This window comes from Sinocyclocheilus grahami, unplaced genomic scaffold (genome assembly GCF_001515645.1).
Source record: "Sinocyclocheilus grahami isolate Dianchi unplaced genomic scaffold, SAMN03320097.WGS_v1.1 scaffold481.1, whole genome shotgun sequence".
In the NCBI taxonomy this organism is placed as follows: Eukaryota; Metazoa; Chordata; class Actinopteri; order Cypriniformes; family Cyprinidae; genus Sinocyclocheilus; species Sinocyclocheilus grahami.
The window spans coordinates 1,277,517-1,295,079 of NW_015505660.1; the positions used below are offsets into that span (position 1 = coordinate 1,277,517).

At 36.9% G+C, this 17,563-nt stretch overlaps 1 protein-coding gene across 1 annotated transcript in view; it reads left to right on the plus strand.

Moving 5' to 3' along the window:
* adamts17 (ADAM metallopeptidase with thrombospondin type 1 motif, 17) overlaps positions 1 to 17,563 on the plus strand; it is a 125,762-nt gene that overhangs the window by 8,605 nt on the left and 99,594 nt on the right. Inside the window, exons 3-6 of the mRNA XM_016236124.1 lie at positions 370 to 538; positions 10,308 to 10,477; positions 15,633 to 15,716; positions 16,688 to 16,842. Of these exons, the coding sequence (XP_016091610.1) occupies positions 370 to 538; positions 10,308 to 10,477; positions 15,633 to 15,716; positions 16,688 to 16,842 (578 nt within the window). The remainder of the gene's footprint in view (positions 1 to 369; positions 539 to 10,307; positions 10,478 to 15,632; positions 15,717 to 16,687; positions 16,843 to 17,563) is intronic.

The following is a 17,563-nucleotide window of genomic DNA, read 5'->3' on the forward strand; positions in this document are numbered from 1 at the left end:
TATATAATCTTCTATGTAATGTAATATATATATATATATATAACATTACATTACATATATATATTTATTTAGATGAAATATATTTGTATTACTTCCCTTTATTGATTGATTAAAGTTAAACTTGCAAGACATATTTTTCAATCAAATTGTGTGTGTGTTTGTGTGTGTGTGTATATATATATAATTATTCCTTTTTTGTTGCTTTAGAGAAAAATAACTTGCATCTTGTTTATATCTTACTGGACAGTTCTGAGCATTCAGAACATTATTTCACAGATTGTCTATAGATCCAAATTTACAAATGCTATCCAGATAAAAGCTTTCTTACGTGCCGTCATTGATTGTTCCACCTCATGTGTTTTCTCGCAGACTGGCCTTGTTCAGACTGAAGAGGAAAGACTGTTCATCGAGCCAGTGGGCCAGGCCGTGGATTCCTTCTCTGGCTGGGAACACCGAGTGATTCGGGAAAAGCGTTCTTCATCGGACAGACCTGCGACTGCTGAAGACAGCAGCCCGAAATTCTGCCAAACCATCCAAGGTGAGACGATCGCTGCGCTGAAATGTGATGGACTTAACCGTGTTAAGTGTGGCAAGCCCATTGATTTAGAGGTCACTTTAGTTCGGTTCTGAGCTCTACAGGGATTTCATTTTGTCAAATTATGGGTGCAAGTGGGAAAAGTGGTCAATTTATGCAGTCAGTTACACATGATGTGTAATAACTGCCCTGTTTAAACTCTATTTCATCCAAAAACCTTTTCTATGCTAGAATAGTGGTTCTCAAATGGTTTAACAAGACACACATATTTGAGATATCCTGCAATCATAAACAAAACCTATCTATGTGGGCATCTGCAAAATCTGGGTAGCTTCTACCAAGTGACAGATAAAAATTGTGGCAAAATACAGTTTATGTAGTGTTTTTAGAGCCTTTGAAATGATGAAGCTTATGTAAAACTTTTTAGAAGTTGATTGGTTTTGCTTTTCTAATTATCATATGTTTAGTTCCATTTTATTATTCGCATTTGCTCTTGTTGACCCTTTCAAACCTGTGAACCTCTTTGGATCACGACCCAGCAGTCGCGAACCGCTGTGCTCTAGGAGTCTGTTATCATAATCTGTCCCCCATCCTCCTCTTTCCTCCAGGACTGCTTAAGATTCAAGAGTTGTCAAGTCCGTAAATCAAGTGTTTCATAGCAACGTTTATGATTCTGTGTAACTCTTTGATGTCTTCATCCTCTTAACAGCGCTGAAAGTTGGTGGGAGAGAGAAAGCTCAGCTGTTTTGCTCTTTAATGCCTTTATCGCTCTGGTAAACGGTGGTAAACTCCTGTTGGAACGTGCAGCTTTGCTGTTGAAATGCTACCAGAAAGAAAGCAAGAATTCTGTTGGCCTGCTCACGTACATTAATAATGACGTGCATATTTTCCAGCCCCTTGGGCCTTTCTTTGCCATGATTATGGATTTTTCTTGCCGAAAGGAATTTGCATATTTGAATGTGGCCTTGGAGGCTCTAAATGCCTACAGGTTTTCATATTCCAGGGCAGGAAGTATTGTCTAAGCATATTGCATTATTGGATTTGTAGTTTACCCTTTGAAATGAAGATGCAATTATCCAAAAATCCCGGTTTGTGTGTTCATGTGTGTGGATATATACAGTCGTACAGGCCAACCAAAACAATTTATGGTATTTCCAGTTGTATGCTACCCTAGTTTGTGGCTGATTGCAGACTCAAAGTCCCCTTGAACCCTTAGCTCCTTGTTCACTTTTTATTATTTGCTTTTGACTTTGTGCACTATGAATATTACATAACCCGAAGATGAGAAGACCACCGGCAGGCTTGACAAGTAGATTTTTTCCATATGCCAATATCTGGGAATTTAAGTAACCCAAACCACAAATCTCATTGTGGGGAGAAAAAAAAACAGGAATTGAAAACAAAAGAAAGGTCGGTGGCTATAGAGTTTGTGTGTTTCAGGCATGCGGTCGGACTCCAGCGATCTGGTCTCTGCCGTAAAAAAGCTCCAGGTGCATTAGTGATTCTGTTTCCCTCAGCACCTGGTGTCTGCGAGTCACTCAGTCAGTCAGGCGAAGGACTAAAAGGCGAAAAAAGTGCCAGATTTGGGGGGAAAATTCTTTCCTCTGCTCTCACGTCTGTCCGAGGCCTTTCAGCGGGCCTGCCAGAGTCTTCTCTCTTATTTCCCACCAGTGTTAGGGAAGCTGCTTCGAAACCTAAGCTCGCCAAGCTACAAGCTGCTCATAATTTAAAGTAGTTCAAATACAGTTAGGCTGCCCTTTTGATAAAGTAGTCTGTTCCAAAGCATTTTTATCTGACATTTTTCATTAAAGAAATAGTTAAATTATGTATTGTATTGTAAATTATGTATTAAAGTGAAAAATGTGTGTCACTATCATAATCGTCCTGGCAACAATTTTGTTTTGTATTTTTAGGAATAATTTTCTGTAGCATTTCTGTAACATTCTTAATAAAATTACCCAAATGCATAGATCCTCCATAGATTTATAGTAGAAAAGAGCAAGTTTGTATGATAATATTGTGGATGGCCACAAGTGATAAGGTAGGATTGATCAGTAATGTGTAAAAACATAATGTGCTGAACTACTGTTCAAAAGTATGGGGTCGATAAAATTTAGTTTCTTCTGCTCACCAAGGCTGCATTTATTTGGCCAAATATACAGTGTAATAATATTTCACAATATTACTGTTTTTAATTAAAAAAAAAACTGGTTTCTATTTGAATTAGAGTACTCTATTATAACAAATCCTTGAATGCATTTTGCCCATGTCGAGTAACCGGCAAAATACTGGAAGTGGCGCATTCCATGGATTAGAATCCATGAAAAGCATTATTCACTATTGTGAATTCACAAAGGCTGTGATTCAGTTAAATAAATATATGCGCTATAAATATATGCATATGGTTTAATATGCGCTTTATTTATATGTGTGTAGGTTACGTGCATCTCAGAGCGGCTCCGTTCACAGTAAATGCTGCTCCACACAAACAGTTCTCATTTACATGCGTGGACCCTCTCAGACTCCATCTTTGCATATGCTCGCTGGGAGTCTGAGTTGCTTATAATGTTCATCTGGCAACATTGTGCACCTTCTATCAAGGTAGATCATTCATAAACCTACTCCAGCACAGGATAAAACATCATTATCTTTCTAAATATGCAAACTGTTCATTGTGACTTCAAAACAAAAGTTTAAACCCTCGTTTCGATGTCCACATGTTCTTGTTCAAGAAATGACAGTGGCTGTAGCATTTCTAGCATACCGAAGTGGCCCAATATTAAAGATTAAGTGGACAGCTTTGAATGTTTTATTTGAACCAATTATTATTGCCTCATTGCTAGTATATGTATTTTATGTATATGCATTTTAAGTCATTTTAAAGTCTATTGGGTCTATTTTTATTAACACAAAAAACTCTCAGATTACTCGATTACCAAAATAATCGTTAGTGACAGCCCTGATTTGAATTGTTTTTAAATGTAATTTATTCCTGTAATGCAAAGCTGAATTTTCAGCATCATTACTCCAGTCTTCAGGGTCACATGATCCTTCAGAAATCATTCTAATATGCTGCTCATGAAACATTTCAGTCACACTTTATTTTAAGGCCCAATTCTCAATATTAACTAACTATTAACTACGACTTTTGCCTCAATAAACACCAAATTACTGCTTATTAAAGGCACAATATGTAAGATTTTTTTAAATTAAAATATCCCAAAACCACTAGAAAAGTGTTATGTATTTTGCGTCGCCTGCCAATGACGTCATTTTTCCGGTTTTATTTTGTTGAAAACATGGAAACCCCAAAGACACTTTAATATGTTATGCATTTTATTAGACAGGTGACGAACGCACAGAGTAGCATTATAACAGCACTTTCAATACACTCAGATGTATCTAGTATAAAAGAGCTGTTTTACCCCACATACGCATGACCGGAAGAAGCGGAAGCAGTCGACTGTGGCATAATAAAAGCTCTGCTGCTATCGAGCCATGCATCGCGCTCGTCCTTCATTAGCAGTCACTCCAGCGGCCTCGTTTCGCTTCAATGACTTTTAGCCCCACCCTGCTTCATACTACAGTGACCTTAAGTCTTTAATACATTAGCTCATCAATGAACATGATTTCTGCCCGAGTCCCGTCAGATTGCATCGGCTGTGGGGATGAAGGTGACAACTCCCACGATTCCACACTCAATCACGGCATCATCAAACTACGCCTTTGTTTCTTGTTTGTTTTGAATATGCGCCCTCTAGTGACAAAAACGTACATATTGTGCCTTTAATAGTTAGTTATTTGGTAGTTAGGTAGTTAAGTTTAGGGGTTGGGTTGGATTAAGGGATGTAGAATATGGTCATGTGGAATATGTGCTATTAAACAGCCAATTTGCTAGTAATATATATATGTACTAATAAGCAACTAGTTAATAGTGAGAATTGGTGCCTAAACTAAAGTTTTGCTTCATATATTTGTGGAAACCATGATATATATTTTTTTCAGGATTCTTTACTAAAACAAAACAAAACCGCTTTAATTTGAAACAGAAATATTTTACAACCTTATAAATATCTTTATGGTTTATGAATTTAATGCATCCTTGTTAAATAAAATTCTTACGGACTCCATGCTTTTGAATCCTAGTGTATAACTAAAAATGTATTTTGGAGTTTCAGTAACACAGTTGCATGAGGATTCAAATCAATTGAACTGTTCAAATGAACCAACGGCTTAAATTAATCAAACCTCCCAATGCTATTTTTGAGTGATAGAGTGAGAGACATTTTTGTTACCTAAACTCACAGGTGCATTATGTAATGAGACCCAAAAATATAATTTTATTGAATGAGAAGTGAAAAAAATAGCATTTTGTTTCACTGCACTGCTGCTTCTTGAAAAATAAAAAAGATGCTTCTTGAAAAAAAGCTAGTTGTTTTCTAGTTGTTACTAGTCTTTTGAAAACAGAAGTGCTGTCTGAAAATGTACTTAAGCTAGTCATATCCTGATGTTTAGTTAGTCTCTCCCCATTGCTTCCCTCCAATAACTCCACCCCAAAAACCAAACCAACCATCCCTAGAGGAGGATACTCACCGAGACAGACCTTAAATCCATTAAACTCCAAGTGTCCCTATCGGGGGCACACTCACTCACACTCTCTCTACTGAAAAGCTATTGAAATATGATTCTGACAGAACACACTTAGCACTTCTAATCAGCCCGTGTAATCTGTGGAGCCGTACGTCCCTTGATCCCACTCTGCCCATGCTGGCATGCCAGGAAGCTCAGGTTCGGCACAGACAGACACCTAGCTTCATTCTTCATGTCAGTACGTTCCCGTCATGAGTGGGGTTGAAGAGGATCAAGTATCCACACTGAGAGGAGGGAACGCCGGTCAGGGAGCAGACACAAAGACCGATCTGAGCCGGGAGGAAACAACGTGTGAAATTCGCAGGGCTGATCCAAGAAGAGCGGTTTATTGATGCGTACAGCACATTCACGCTGAACTCTGGGAGCGGGACAACCGGGGAGGGGCTGGTTAGTGACCAGTTTGGTGTCTGGAGAGAACAGAATCTACCCGAAATGATGATGAGTGATTTGTCATTTAGGCGGTGCATTTATCCAAAGTGACTTACAGTGTAATTGTAGACTAATACTAAAACTGAAACTACGAAAATTTAAGTACATCTGAAATAAAATGAAAAAAAAAGACTTAAATGAAAACGAGAACTGTTGTCTGAAAATAAGTTTAAATTGAAGTACTAAAATTAGTAAAATTATAATTTAAAAATAAATTAAAGCTAAATAGAAATATAAAAATGACTAAAACTTAAAAATATTTAAAATATAAAATAATATATAATTCAAAATAATAATACAATAGTCTATAAATAATACTAAACTAACGCTGAGTCAGATGCATTTCCCCCCCATATTATTTAACACTTAAAGAGTTAAAATGCAGTGACTCTGAACCATGTTTCCCCATATAAGCACTTTACATGCTATAAACACAAGGTCACTTGCTCTTTAACTACTAGGTTAAACCACTTTTTAAAAGAATGGTGCACACAAAAAGTAAAGCATATCAATATTTACTCACTCTTATGCATTTTCTTTCTTCTGTGAAACATGAAAGGAAAGGTGGACAGAACCTCAGAGCTTTAGATAAGAGTTTTAAATAAGAACTGTGGTGATTTAAACTGTAGCTCTGAAATTTAAACCTTATTCTACTTTTGTCCTATTCTACTGCGTTTGCATAGAAAAACAATGGAAATGTAGCGCATTGGAATGGATAAACATGTTCTGTGTGAACGGCCCCTAAGAATGACATGAGGGTGAGTAAATGCTGACAGAATAATGACAAAATGTATTCCTCTAACAGTCCAGTTTCTTACAGCTTCAGTTCAAGGGAATTTTTTAATTCTTGACTCTTTATAAAAGTATTTATATGTATGTATATTATATATTTATATGTAGCCATTGATCATTTGACCTTTTTTTTTTTTTTTTTTTTTTTTTTTTTAAATTAATTGTTCACTTCAAGTTCTGCTCAACACATCATTGAACCTGAATTGTTGGGGTCACATGCAGGTCACTAATGACTATTGAATATGAATATTAATAATAAATATAACTAATGAATATTAATAATGAAGAGCTATGAAAGTAGCCTAGGTAGCACGGGCTCTAATAAAACGAGGCACTAAGAGTAAATATATATATATATATATATATATATGTATGTGTGTATATATATATATATATATAAATAAAGTGAATAGAATTATTTTCCTCTTTTAGCAAGCACACAGTAATGGTCTCCTCTGGAGTTTCAGAAGAAGTCTTAGCAAAGTCTCAATCTATTCTCAGATTCGCAAATACCAACTATTGGCTTATTTGTGTCTGTTTATTTTTATTATAAGCCATTTTAGGAGTCATAGAGGATACTTTAACAACTCCATGGAGAACGCTGTTAAGTCTGATGAGCAACCGCTGAGCAAAAACCTTTTTTTTTTTTTTTTTTAAAAGAGCATCATCTTTCAGCTGCTCTGTTGTACAGAAAAAATGCATTTTTCTTCTACCTACCAATTTGATGGCCCTTGCACAGCATGTAAGAATGAACACACACACACACACTCAGGAGATTGAGCAGGTGTGGGTATGTGGTTTAAGTTTTCCCTTCAGCACAGAAGTATCATTTATAGTCAACCACATTGTTTTCAACATTACGGCCCCTCACAAAGCTTTAGGGGCCTGACTGAGAGATTTATCTGCAGTTCTACACAAATATTAATGAATTTTGGAACGGACACAATAGCATCATGACCCGAAATCAGGTTAAATTTTGTGAGTTGAAGTGAGCCATTATAAACCGCAGCCAAAAGTAGCAATGACTCGATTGAGTTTTAACAAGACTAATGAACATGAAGATGATGTTATTAACAAATGGGACTGTTAAAGGGATAGTTCAGCCAAAAATCATTTACTCATCCTCATGTTGTTCCAAACATGTATAAACCCTTTTTAGTGAAATATAAAATAAGTCTAGCATGTCAAATACTGTGCGTGAAAATGCATTTTACTGTAACCCCATTAGTTCTCATAACCAACTGCAGTATGTAACAAATTTGAATTGGCAGAAATGTTGTCATGTGACTAGAGTTTCAAGGAAATAACCATTTTTTGTTTATCTCTCACAAAAAGTCAGCAAGTCGATAAAAGTTTTAAAAATGTTTTTGACAGAAGTCTCTTTTGCTCACCAAGGCTGCATTTCTTTGATCAAAAATACAGTAAAAACAGTAATATTTTGAAATATTATTACAATTTAAAATAACTGTTTTCTATTTCAATATGTTTTAAAAAGATAATTTATTCCTCTGATTTAAAGCTGAATTTACTCCAGTCTTCAGTGTCACATGATTCTTCAGAAATCATTCTAATATGCTGATTTTCTGCTAAATAATATTTATTATTATTATTGATTGATTTGAAAAAATCTTTTGCAACATTATGAATGTTTAGTGTCAGTTGATTAATTTTATGCATCCTTGCTCAAAAGTATTCATGTTTTTTTTTTTCAAAGATTTTTCAAAATTATTTTTTAATCATCATTTTAGCATGTTAACAGTTTATAATTTCCCCCACTAGCATTTTGAAAAATAATATAATTTTAGTATAATTATTTAGTGAACACATGGTTGTATTACACATACTATGTGAATAAATAATATTTAGCACATGTGCAATTATTGCAGTGCCCAGGGAGATGGGCTCCCCTAGCTGAGTCTGGTTCTTCTCAGGGTTTTTCTCCCTCTTCATCTAAACCGCTTATGGAGGGTTTTCCTTTGGCTGCTCACTGGGGCCTGTAGGGCTTAATGCACGACAAAAGCACTATACAAAAAAAAAAAGACTCTATATGGCTATTATATAGTCCACAAGTCATTTGGACTGCATTTATGGTGCTGCTTTGTCATTTTTGGGCACTTGACAGCCCCAGTTTCCATTCACTTTTATTGTATAAAAAAAAAAACTCTGCTTAAGTCTGTTCCACAGAATATTGAATGACACTCATTACTTGTTTTATGATTGTCTTCGTCTGCAGGAATTATTGCTGGGATCAGCACATTGCTAGAAAATGTGTGATTTTCAGTGTCATTTGTGGTGAAGCCCAAGGCACTACTAGTTTCCATTGTCTCCAGTCAGATGTGCCTGAAAACAGCTGAGGATGGAAAAAAGGCTTGCACTGCAAAAAGAGCGTGTGACATTAGCACCATATGTTGTGTTACACATTTCAAAATGTGCATACACCCACACAAACACACATTTCCTAAACACCTGTAAACATACAAGAGACCCTCATCAGAGGGACCCCCATCAGAGCCCCATTGAATTATGGGGGGAAAGCTGAGTCAACTTGCACTCAACTAAACAACACATTTTCCAAATCACCTTTTTATTTCAGTACTGGTCCACATCAGTGTTGCTTTACTATTATTTAGATAATATTATATATCAATGTTTTGAATTAGGTTTTATTTTTATATATTCAGATTAAATTGTAATTTAATTAATTACATCTGAATATATATATATATATATATATAATTCAGTTTATCTTGATTTGTATGTTTGGATATTTGTAATGGAAAACAAGTCAAAAGGGCACATTTTTTTTGCAGTGTATTTAATAAGCACAACAAACAGAAACATGCATTAAGAAAGTAAACAGAGTTATTTCATGTTGACTTTAACACCATTTTGATTTTGTTTCGGTCTTACTTTCTTCGTTCTTGTGGTTAGGTCTTTCGTCTGGTGGACATTAGCTCTGTCAAAGGTTTGGACTTGGTTACAGTAAAACTGTTGCCTTTGTTATGATCAGGTCTAATTGTGCACACATACAACATTTGAGGTGTGACATTTTTTATTTAGAGACAGAATGTGTCCCCTGCCTAGAGCTGTCAGCAGATGCAGTCACATATCGTGCTTTATAAGTGTATTGTTTGAAGAGTTTCTCTCCGTTTGTTATAGATTTGTTTATCTGCTCCAGGAACCACTTGTCCTGTGTATCAATCTCAATGTATTTGTATACATACATATGTCTCTCTGAGTAACAAAGACCACATTTCCTGACATAATTGCAGGTTTGATGCGAAGACATGAAACATAACCTGCGCAAGCTGGATTTCAATATTCATGCTTGGAAAATGTTGAGCAGGCATTCATGTTTGCATAATGTACACTACTGTTCAAAAGTTGAGGTTTAAAGAAATAATACTTTTATTATAAACATTAAATTGATCAGAAGTGACCGTAAAGACATTTATAATGTTACGAAAGATTTCAGTTTTAAATAAATGCTGTGCTTTTGAACTTTATTTTCATCAGAGAATTCGTAAAAGATGTAACATGGTGAAATATTAAACAGCACTGTTTTTAAACTAATGATGAGAAATGTTTCCTGAGCAGCAAATCAGCATATTAGTATGATTTCTGAAGGATCATGTGACATGTGATATCACAGGAATAAATTATAATAGAACTTGCATAGAAAACTGTTATTTTAAATTACAATAATATTTTACAGTAATTTACTGTTTTTTTTATATATATATATTTGTGATCAAATAAATGTAGCGTTGGTGAGCGTAAGATACTACTTTCAAAAACATTCAAAAATCGTACTGACCCCAAATTTTTGATCATTAGTGTACAGTATTTCTCTGGCCTAACAGTTCTTGTGTGTGTGTGTTTGTGCATCTGTGTGTGTTAGACAAGAAGGAGAAAAGGGCAAAAGGAGCAGAGGAGGTGCGCGGCAGGAGGAACGCCATCAGGCTGAGCAGAGAGTACACGGTGGAGACTGTCGTGGTGGCCGATGCAAACATGGTGCAGTATCACGGTGCTGAGGCCGCCCAACGCTTTCTGCTCACAGTCATGAACATGGTTAGTCTCATAACATGGTAAAACACAACAGTCGGGTTCAAAAGCAAACGCCCCATTCATTTTCTCCATAAAGAAATTGGTTTTTAACAATATGTATAATAGGGCTGCGACAACAAATCTTGATGCATCGCGATTCGTGGATCGATTCAAAGATTTTCGGAATGCATCACGATTCTCTCTGGAATCGATTCTGAGCTCAGTTTTTAACAGCAGATGGTGCTCTAGGCTAGTTTCTAACCTCACACTCAAATGCTCTCGACGAAGAGTGCTAAAGAGTTCTACATTCGGCTGAGTAACGCAAGTGCTTAAAGGGATAGTTCACCCAAAAATGAAAATTCTGTCATTAATTACTCGCCCTCATGTCGTTTCAAACCTTAAAGACCTTCATTCATCTTAATAAATAATAATCAAAATAATCCATGTGACATCAGTGGTTCATCCGCAATTATACGACGCTACAAGAATACTTTTTGTGCGCAAAAAAAAAAAAAACGACTTTATTCAACAATTCGTCTCCTCCGCATCACCCTGGTGCCATTTTGGAGAATATCCGCTGAGGCAGCTGACACAGAACAGCATACGCTGTTTACGTCCAGCGGATATTCTCCAAAATGGCACCAGGGTGATTCTTGTAGCTTCCTATAATTGTGGATGAACCCCTGATGTCACATGGATTATTTTACTGATCTCCTTGCTACGTTTCTGGACCTGGGAACATTTCAGTTGCGTTGCTGTCTATGCAGGATCAGACAGCTCTCAGATTCCATCAAAAATATATTTTTTTGTTCTGAAGATGAACGAAGGTCTTACGGGTTTGAAACGACATTAGGGTGAGTAATTAATGACACAATTTTCGTTTTTGTGTGAACTAACCCTTTAAATGTACTTGTGCCTCGGCTCAGAATGCTTTTATGATGCAAGATTCACGAGTTCACACTTACTTATAATGAACCGAGTAAAGTTTATGCGTATTTGGCGTGCTGTCCGGGGAGAGGGCTGGTGAACTAACCCTTTAAATGTACTTGTGCCTCAGCTCAGAATGCTTTTATGATGCAAGATTAATGTAACGCCGTTGTAATTGGTTTCAACATTTTCGAACTTGATTATTTTAGGTTCAAGTGGTGTGTGTGTGAGAGGACCAGGAAGCAAGCAGAGCAAGGCAGTTTCTAAAGCGTGCAGTGCCATCTGCTGTTAAAAACTAAACTCTGAATCGATTCGAGAGAGAATCGCGCGATGCATTCGGAAAATCTCAGAATCGAAGCAGAATCATTTCTCAATTCTCGATGCATTGATTAATTGTCGCAGCCCTGCTGTATAATCCTTTCTGTAATACTGAGTTTGCTTCCTTCTTTTCTGAGAAGATCAATAATATCAGGAAGGCGATTAGCACATCCCCAAGTCATGCAGAGGTTAACGCCGTTGTAATTGGTTTCAACATTTTCGAACTTGATTATTTTAGGTTCAAGTGGTGTGTGTGTGAGAGGACCAGGAAGCAAGCAGAGCAAGGCAGTTTCTAAAGCGTGCAGTGCCATCTGCTGTTAAAAACTAAACTCTGAATCGATTCGAGAGAGAATCGTGCGATGCATTCGGAAAATCTCAGAATCGAAGCAGAATCATTTCTCGATTCTCGATGCATTGATTAATTGTCGCAGCCCTGCTGTATAATCCTTTCTGTAATAATGAGTTTGCTTCCTTCTTTTCTGAGAAGATCAATAATATCAGGAAGGCGATTAGCACATCCCCAAGTTATGCAGAGGTTAGACATATTCTTGAAATTTGTATATCAAATATGATAGAGTAGGCTTTATAGGGTTAAAACTGCTTAGGCCCAATAATATGACACAAGCTGAATAGGAAAATTGACAATTTTGAATTTCGATGTTGTCATGCTTTCAGCAGCCAATAATAAATAAACACATTGTGGTCATTACAAATGTTTATTCATGCTGCATGTGTGAACCCGGATTTAATTCAGTCCGGGCTGTGTTTTCTTTTACTTTGCGTCCATGATTTTTACAGATGAGGGGATGTCAGGCCACCTGTCCATGTCGCCATCTGCCTAATTTGGCTTCTACTGAGTAACAGATGAATTTGTGACAAAATACTGTCGAGTTTGAGGCACAGACATCAAACAGCAAAAGATATTGGCAGCGTTTTATCAGCATTTTATTTTGCTATTCTAATTATCAACAGTTATACGGTTAGCTGTATCTTATTTGCTTTCAGCATTGTTTTTCTTTGCTGTGTGTGAACAGACGCACTGGATGAGAACTGCTGGCCTAAGCTAGTGTATTTGCCATGTATTTTATTTATGTTGATAAATGGTTTAAATGTATGCCTAAACTGCATATTTTGCACGTAACCGAGCATTTGGACACTGTTAAGTCCTGGCAAGAAGAGAATGGGCTCATAAAATAGGATGGAGAGACCGATAGCAGTTGGGAGAGAGTGTGTGTGAGCGTAACATTTGCTCTGCTGACCGCAGCTGTGCTGTGTGTGTGTGTGAGAGACACATTCATGAGTCGGCAGCTCTCGGACACACACACACACACACACACACACACACCTCTACTTTATCACATGGGCTCTGTTCCAGAAATTAGTGTGCTGCTGTGTACAGAAAGCAGCAGTTGAGGTGTCATATGTTGGAGGCATCCAATCAGAATTTAAACTCATAATCTTTCTAATACAATCTCTTTAAAGTAAATGCACCTGTAAAATGCTGTTTGCTGTAGGAGCAAGTATCGCTAGTATTGTGGCTAAGAAATGCCATTTAGCCTAATTTTTATACGTCCTTGGCAAAGATCTAAATCACTACCCCTTTTATTTCCATAATGTGACATGTTTCTGAGTGAAACGAGATATTGAATTAATAAAATGTCGGATGAGACTTGATTTGATGCATCTGGGATTGAATGGACTGGAAGTGGTTGTTTCAGAATGGAGTCAAGTTGTTAGAGAGATTGGAAAAATTGAAAATTAAAGAGATTCATGATATTAGAGGTGGAGAAATTGCATATAAGTCAGTGTTTTTATTCTTAATTAAAACTAAAACTATTATTTACTATTATGAAACTAAAACTAACTATATTATTAACTATTCTTTGTTAATTGAAATAAAGCTGAAATAAAATTAACTTGAACTTAAAACATGAAAAATAAGAAATTAAGACATAAGTATAAATAATTATATGAAGCTAAATAGAAATATAAAAACTAATACAAATGAAAAAAGCCAAAAGCACATAACAAAATTACTAAAATGTAATTAAAAATGAAAATGAAAATATAAAAGCCAATTCAAAATATTTATAAATACTCTCATGTTATATAAAATATACCATTAATATTTGATATATATATATATATATATATATTAATAGTATATTTAAAAAAAATTTAATACATAAAGTGTATTAAAAATGCACCCTGTTTTTCATGAAGTATGGGGTGGGGGGGATCAATTATATTCACCAATACACAAAGAAAAAACTTTGAGTCGTGATGCAAACAAGTCTGATTCATAGAATCAGTGTTTTTAATTGATTCAATTGATTCATTCAAATAGATACTTTGAACTAATTCACAGAAATGAATCGAACTTACCAACTGTAATACCACTTTTGCATTAACACTCATATTTGCAAGTCACAAGACAGAGCTGTGAAACCCACAGAGACAATGTCTTCAGAGTCTACAGCATTTTCTCTTATCTTTCTCTATCTTTGAAACGTAACTGAATAGCCCAGTATACCAGCTAGGCCAAAAAACTAAATCCGCTGATATTGAGCTATTTTGATCTCAACATTAGCTGATAACATGCACTCTTGGCATTTAACAGATGTTTTAGCTTGCCCCTTTGTCTAAAAATCTACTGAAATTACTGAAACATACTACTGATACTCATGTTTTTCTTTTTTAAATATTTTAAAGGGGTGGTTCAGTGTTTTTTTTTCTAGGCTTGATTGTGTTTATGGGGTGCAGTCTAACATGTGTTAATGCTTCGTTTTTTAAAAAACACATTATTTTTCACACAATTTACCTTTATTCCACACTGCTCTGTCCCTTCTCTGAGAAACGCACTAATCATTTCCTTCTATAATGAAGCCCTTCCCTCAGAAATAGTCGATGGGCTCTGATTGGTTGGCTAGCCCAGTGTGTTGTGATTGGCTAAATTGCCTCTAGTGCGCGTCTAAATGTCCCGCCCCTCACCTCAGCGGCATGTGCTCCAGTTGTGTTGTAAACAACGGCGTCGTTAATATCGCTTATCAGTTTGAGCCCGATTGAGAAGCAGAGGATATTATTGAAGAGGATCGTGCAGAACCTGTGCAAGCACGGCTTTTAATGGTAGGCCTATGTTTTTTGTTTGTTGTTGTCTCATACTTTTAGATACGCTGTTATTTGTAAATGCTACTGCTTATGTTAGCTTTTAATATATGGTTTTATCCTGATTAAAGCTTTAATACAGTACGGCAACTGCACGCGTGTCCATATTTAATGCTTCGCATAGCTATGTGAAAATAAGTGAATAATTGTAACCATTCATTGTTGGAGCTGAGCTGAATGAGAGAGAGATGCAGAGAGTGTGCAGAGCAGGGGGATGCGAGGAACAGTATTAAGAACCGCTGCTTTAGAACATTGATTTTGAAACTTGTGAATCCATTAGAATCGTTAGAAGACAGAATCGCGATTCATATATGAATAGATTTTTACGTGCACCTCTAGTTTTCGCTTCCTCTTCTCTAAAACAGCGCAGCATGGCCTCGCCCCCTTTGCTGCCTTTTCCCGAGGTCGGGGGTTTATCTGGGTTTGTTACATCACGAACTCGGGAAGTAACTCGTTGTAGTCCCTACCAGCTGTTTTTGTAGGCATTAAACTGACAGAATTTTAAAAGATGATATCACCCTTTGCATTGAACTTTCAACTTCGTAACTTTGCAGATATTGTTTATGCTCAAACAGCAACATTACACACTAACTAACATTAAAAAAGTGAAATCGCAATCAAAAACCCTTTTAAGTGAATTTTTTTGTCAAACTGGTCAACTGCAAAACAACTTTTAAAACTGAATATCTTTTTTTTTTTTTTCTTTGAATATATCATATCACATAGTTAATCAATAAGTTAATTATTTCGTCGGATTCTCTCTCTACAGGTGTATAACATGTTTCAACACCAGAGTTTGGGAGTGAGGCTCCATATCCGGGTCACCAAGTTGGTTCTCCTGCACACCCGTCCAGTAAGTGTGACCCTGTGATGTACAAACATTAGATCAACATCCAGATCTCTGGACATCATGACTCAACCTGTCATTTATCTGCTCTCTTGCCGTTTTATTCCTGTCCTCAGGATCTGTGATGTTATCCTCGCTCAGCGTGTGTGTGTGTGTGTGTGTGTGTGTGTGTGTGTATATCACACCGTAGACAAGCGCTTTGTAAATTGAATGGATGATTCAGCTGCAGGCGCCATCTTCTGGTGAGACGTGGGAATTCATTCGGCGCTGACTCTCACAGTGCATTATGGGTATTCTGTAGCCATTGAGCGTGCACAAGTTGTACACCGTTTTTGCGGTGCATTATGGGATTGAATGAGAGAACGTCCGCTATGGTTTCGGACACCACTACAAATGGCTGTCCACGCAAATAGTGCCCTATTTAAGTGTATAGGGGGCGATTTCAGAAACAACCCATGACACAATGACAATGACGTAGAATGCAGTGCCCTCTGGTGGACAACCAGAGCACTCTAGTATTTGACCAACGTTACATAAAGGGGAATTGACTGATGTTCGCATTCTTTCGCAGAGGCAATATCGTAACCTATGAGGTTCGTCCGAGGCGCGATCATTGCTGGTTGTAAATTTTTAGGGGCAGTCATGGCCTAATGGTTAGAGAGTCGGACTCGCAACTCAAAGGTTGCGGGGTTTGAATCTCGGTACCGGCAGGGATTTTTGGTTAAGGAAATGAGGCTCTCTCTTCCATCCTCACTGCTGTGTGTGTGCACTTGGATGGGTTAAATGCAGAGCACAAATTCAGAGTATGGGACACCATACTTAACTCCACGTCACGTCACGTTTAATACTCTGATTGTGTTTAAATGACCACAGAAGTATACAGACGTTCTTACAAATAAAGTGGGAAGTAGCTCATTTAAAGTTTTGCTGCACCAAAGTCTGTAAATCAGATTCTAATTGTCCAGTGTGTTTCTTAGGAAAAGCTGAAGGTGGGCCACCATGGAGAAAAAGTCCTGGAGAGCTTCTGTCACTGGCAGCATGCGGAATACAGTGCACGATACCTGGGAAACAATCACGTTCCTGGGAGCAGAGACGACCCTCCTCCTGTGGACGTGGCCGTGCTGGTCACCAGGTACTTAACAATCACGCTTGATATAGAGTCACCCCTGAAAAACTATTTGACACGTAAAAATGTTATAAAAAAATATCAACCCAAGTGCATTTATTTAAAGAAAGATAACAAGGAAACACATTTTATATATATATATATATATATATGTATATATACAGTATATATACACACAGGTGCATCTCAATAAATTAGAATGTCATGGAAAAGTTCATTTATTTCAGTAATTCAACTCAAATTGTGAAACTTGTGTATTAAATAAATTCAATGCACACAGACTGAAGTAGTTTAAGTCTTTGGTTCATTTAATTGTGATGATTTTGGCTCACATTTAACAAAAACCCACCAATTCACTATCTCAACAAATTAGAATACATAAGTTAATTATTTCGTCGGATTCTCTCTCTACAGGTGTATAACATGTTTCAACACCAGAGTTTGGGAGTGAGGCTCCATATCCGGGTCACCAAGTTGGTTCTCCTGCACACCCGTCCAGTAAGTGTGACCCTGTGATGTACAAACATTAGATCAACATCCAGATCTCTGGACATCATGACTCAACCTGTCATTTATCTGCTCTCTTGCCGTTTTATTCCTGTCCTCAGGATCTGTGATGTTATCCTCTGTGTGTGTGTGTGTGTGTGTGTGTGTGTGTGTGTGTGTGTTTTAACTACCGGTTTTCCCCTTCATTTTATTGGTGGATTTCACTCTCTCCAAAGGCTCC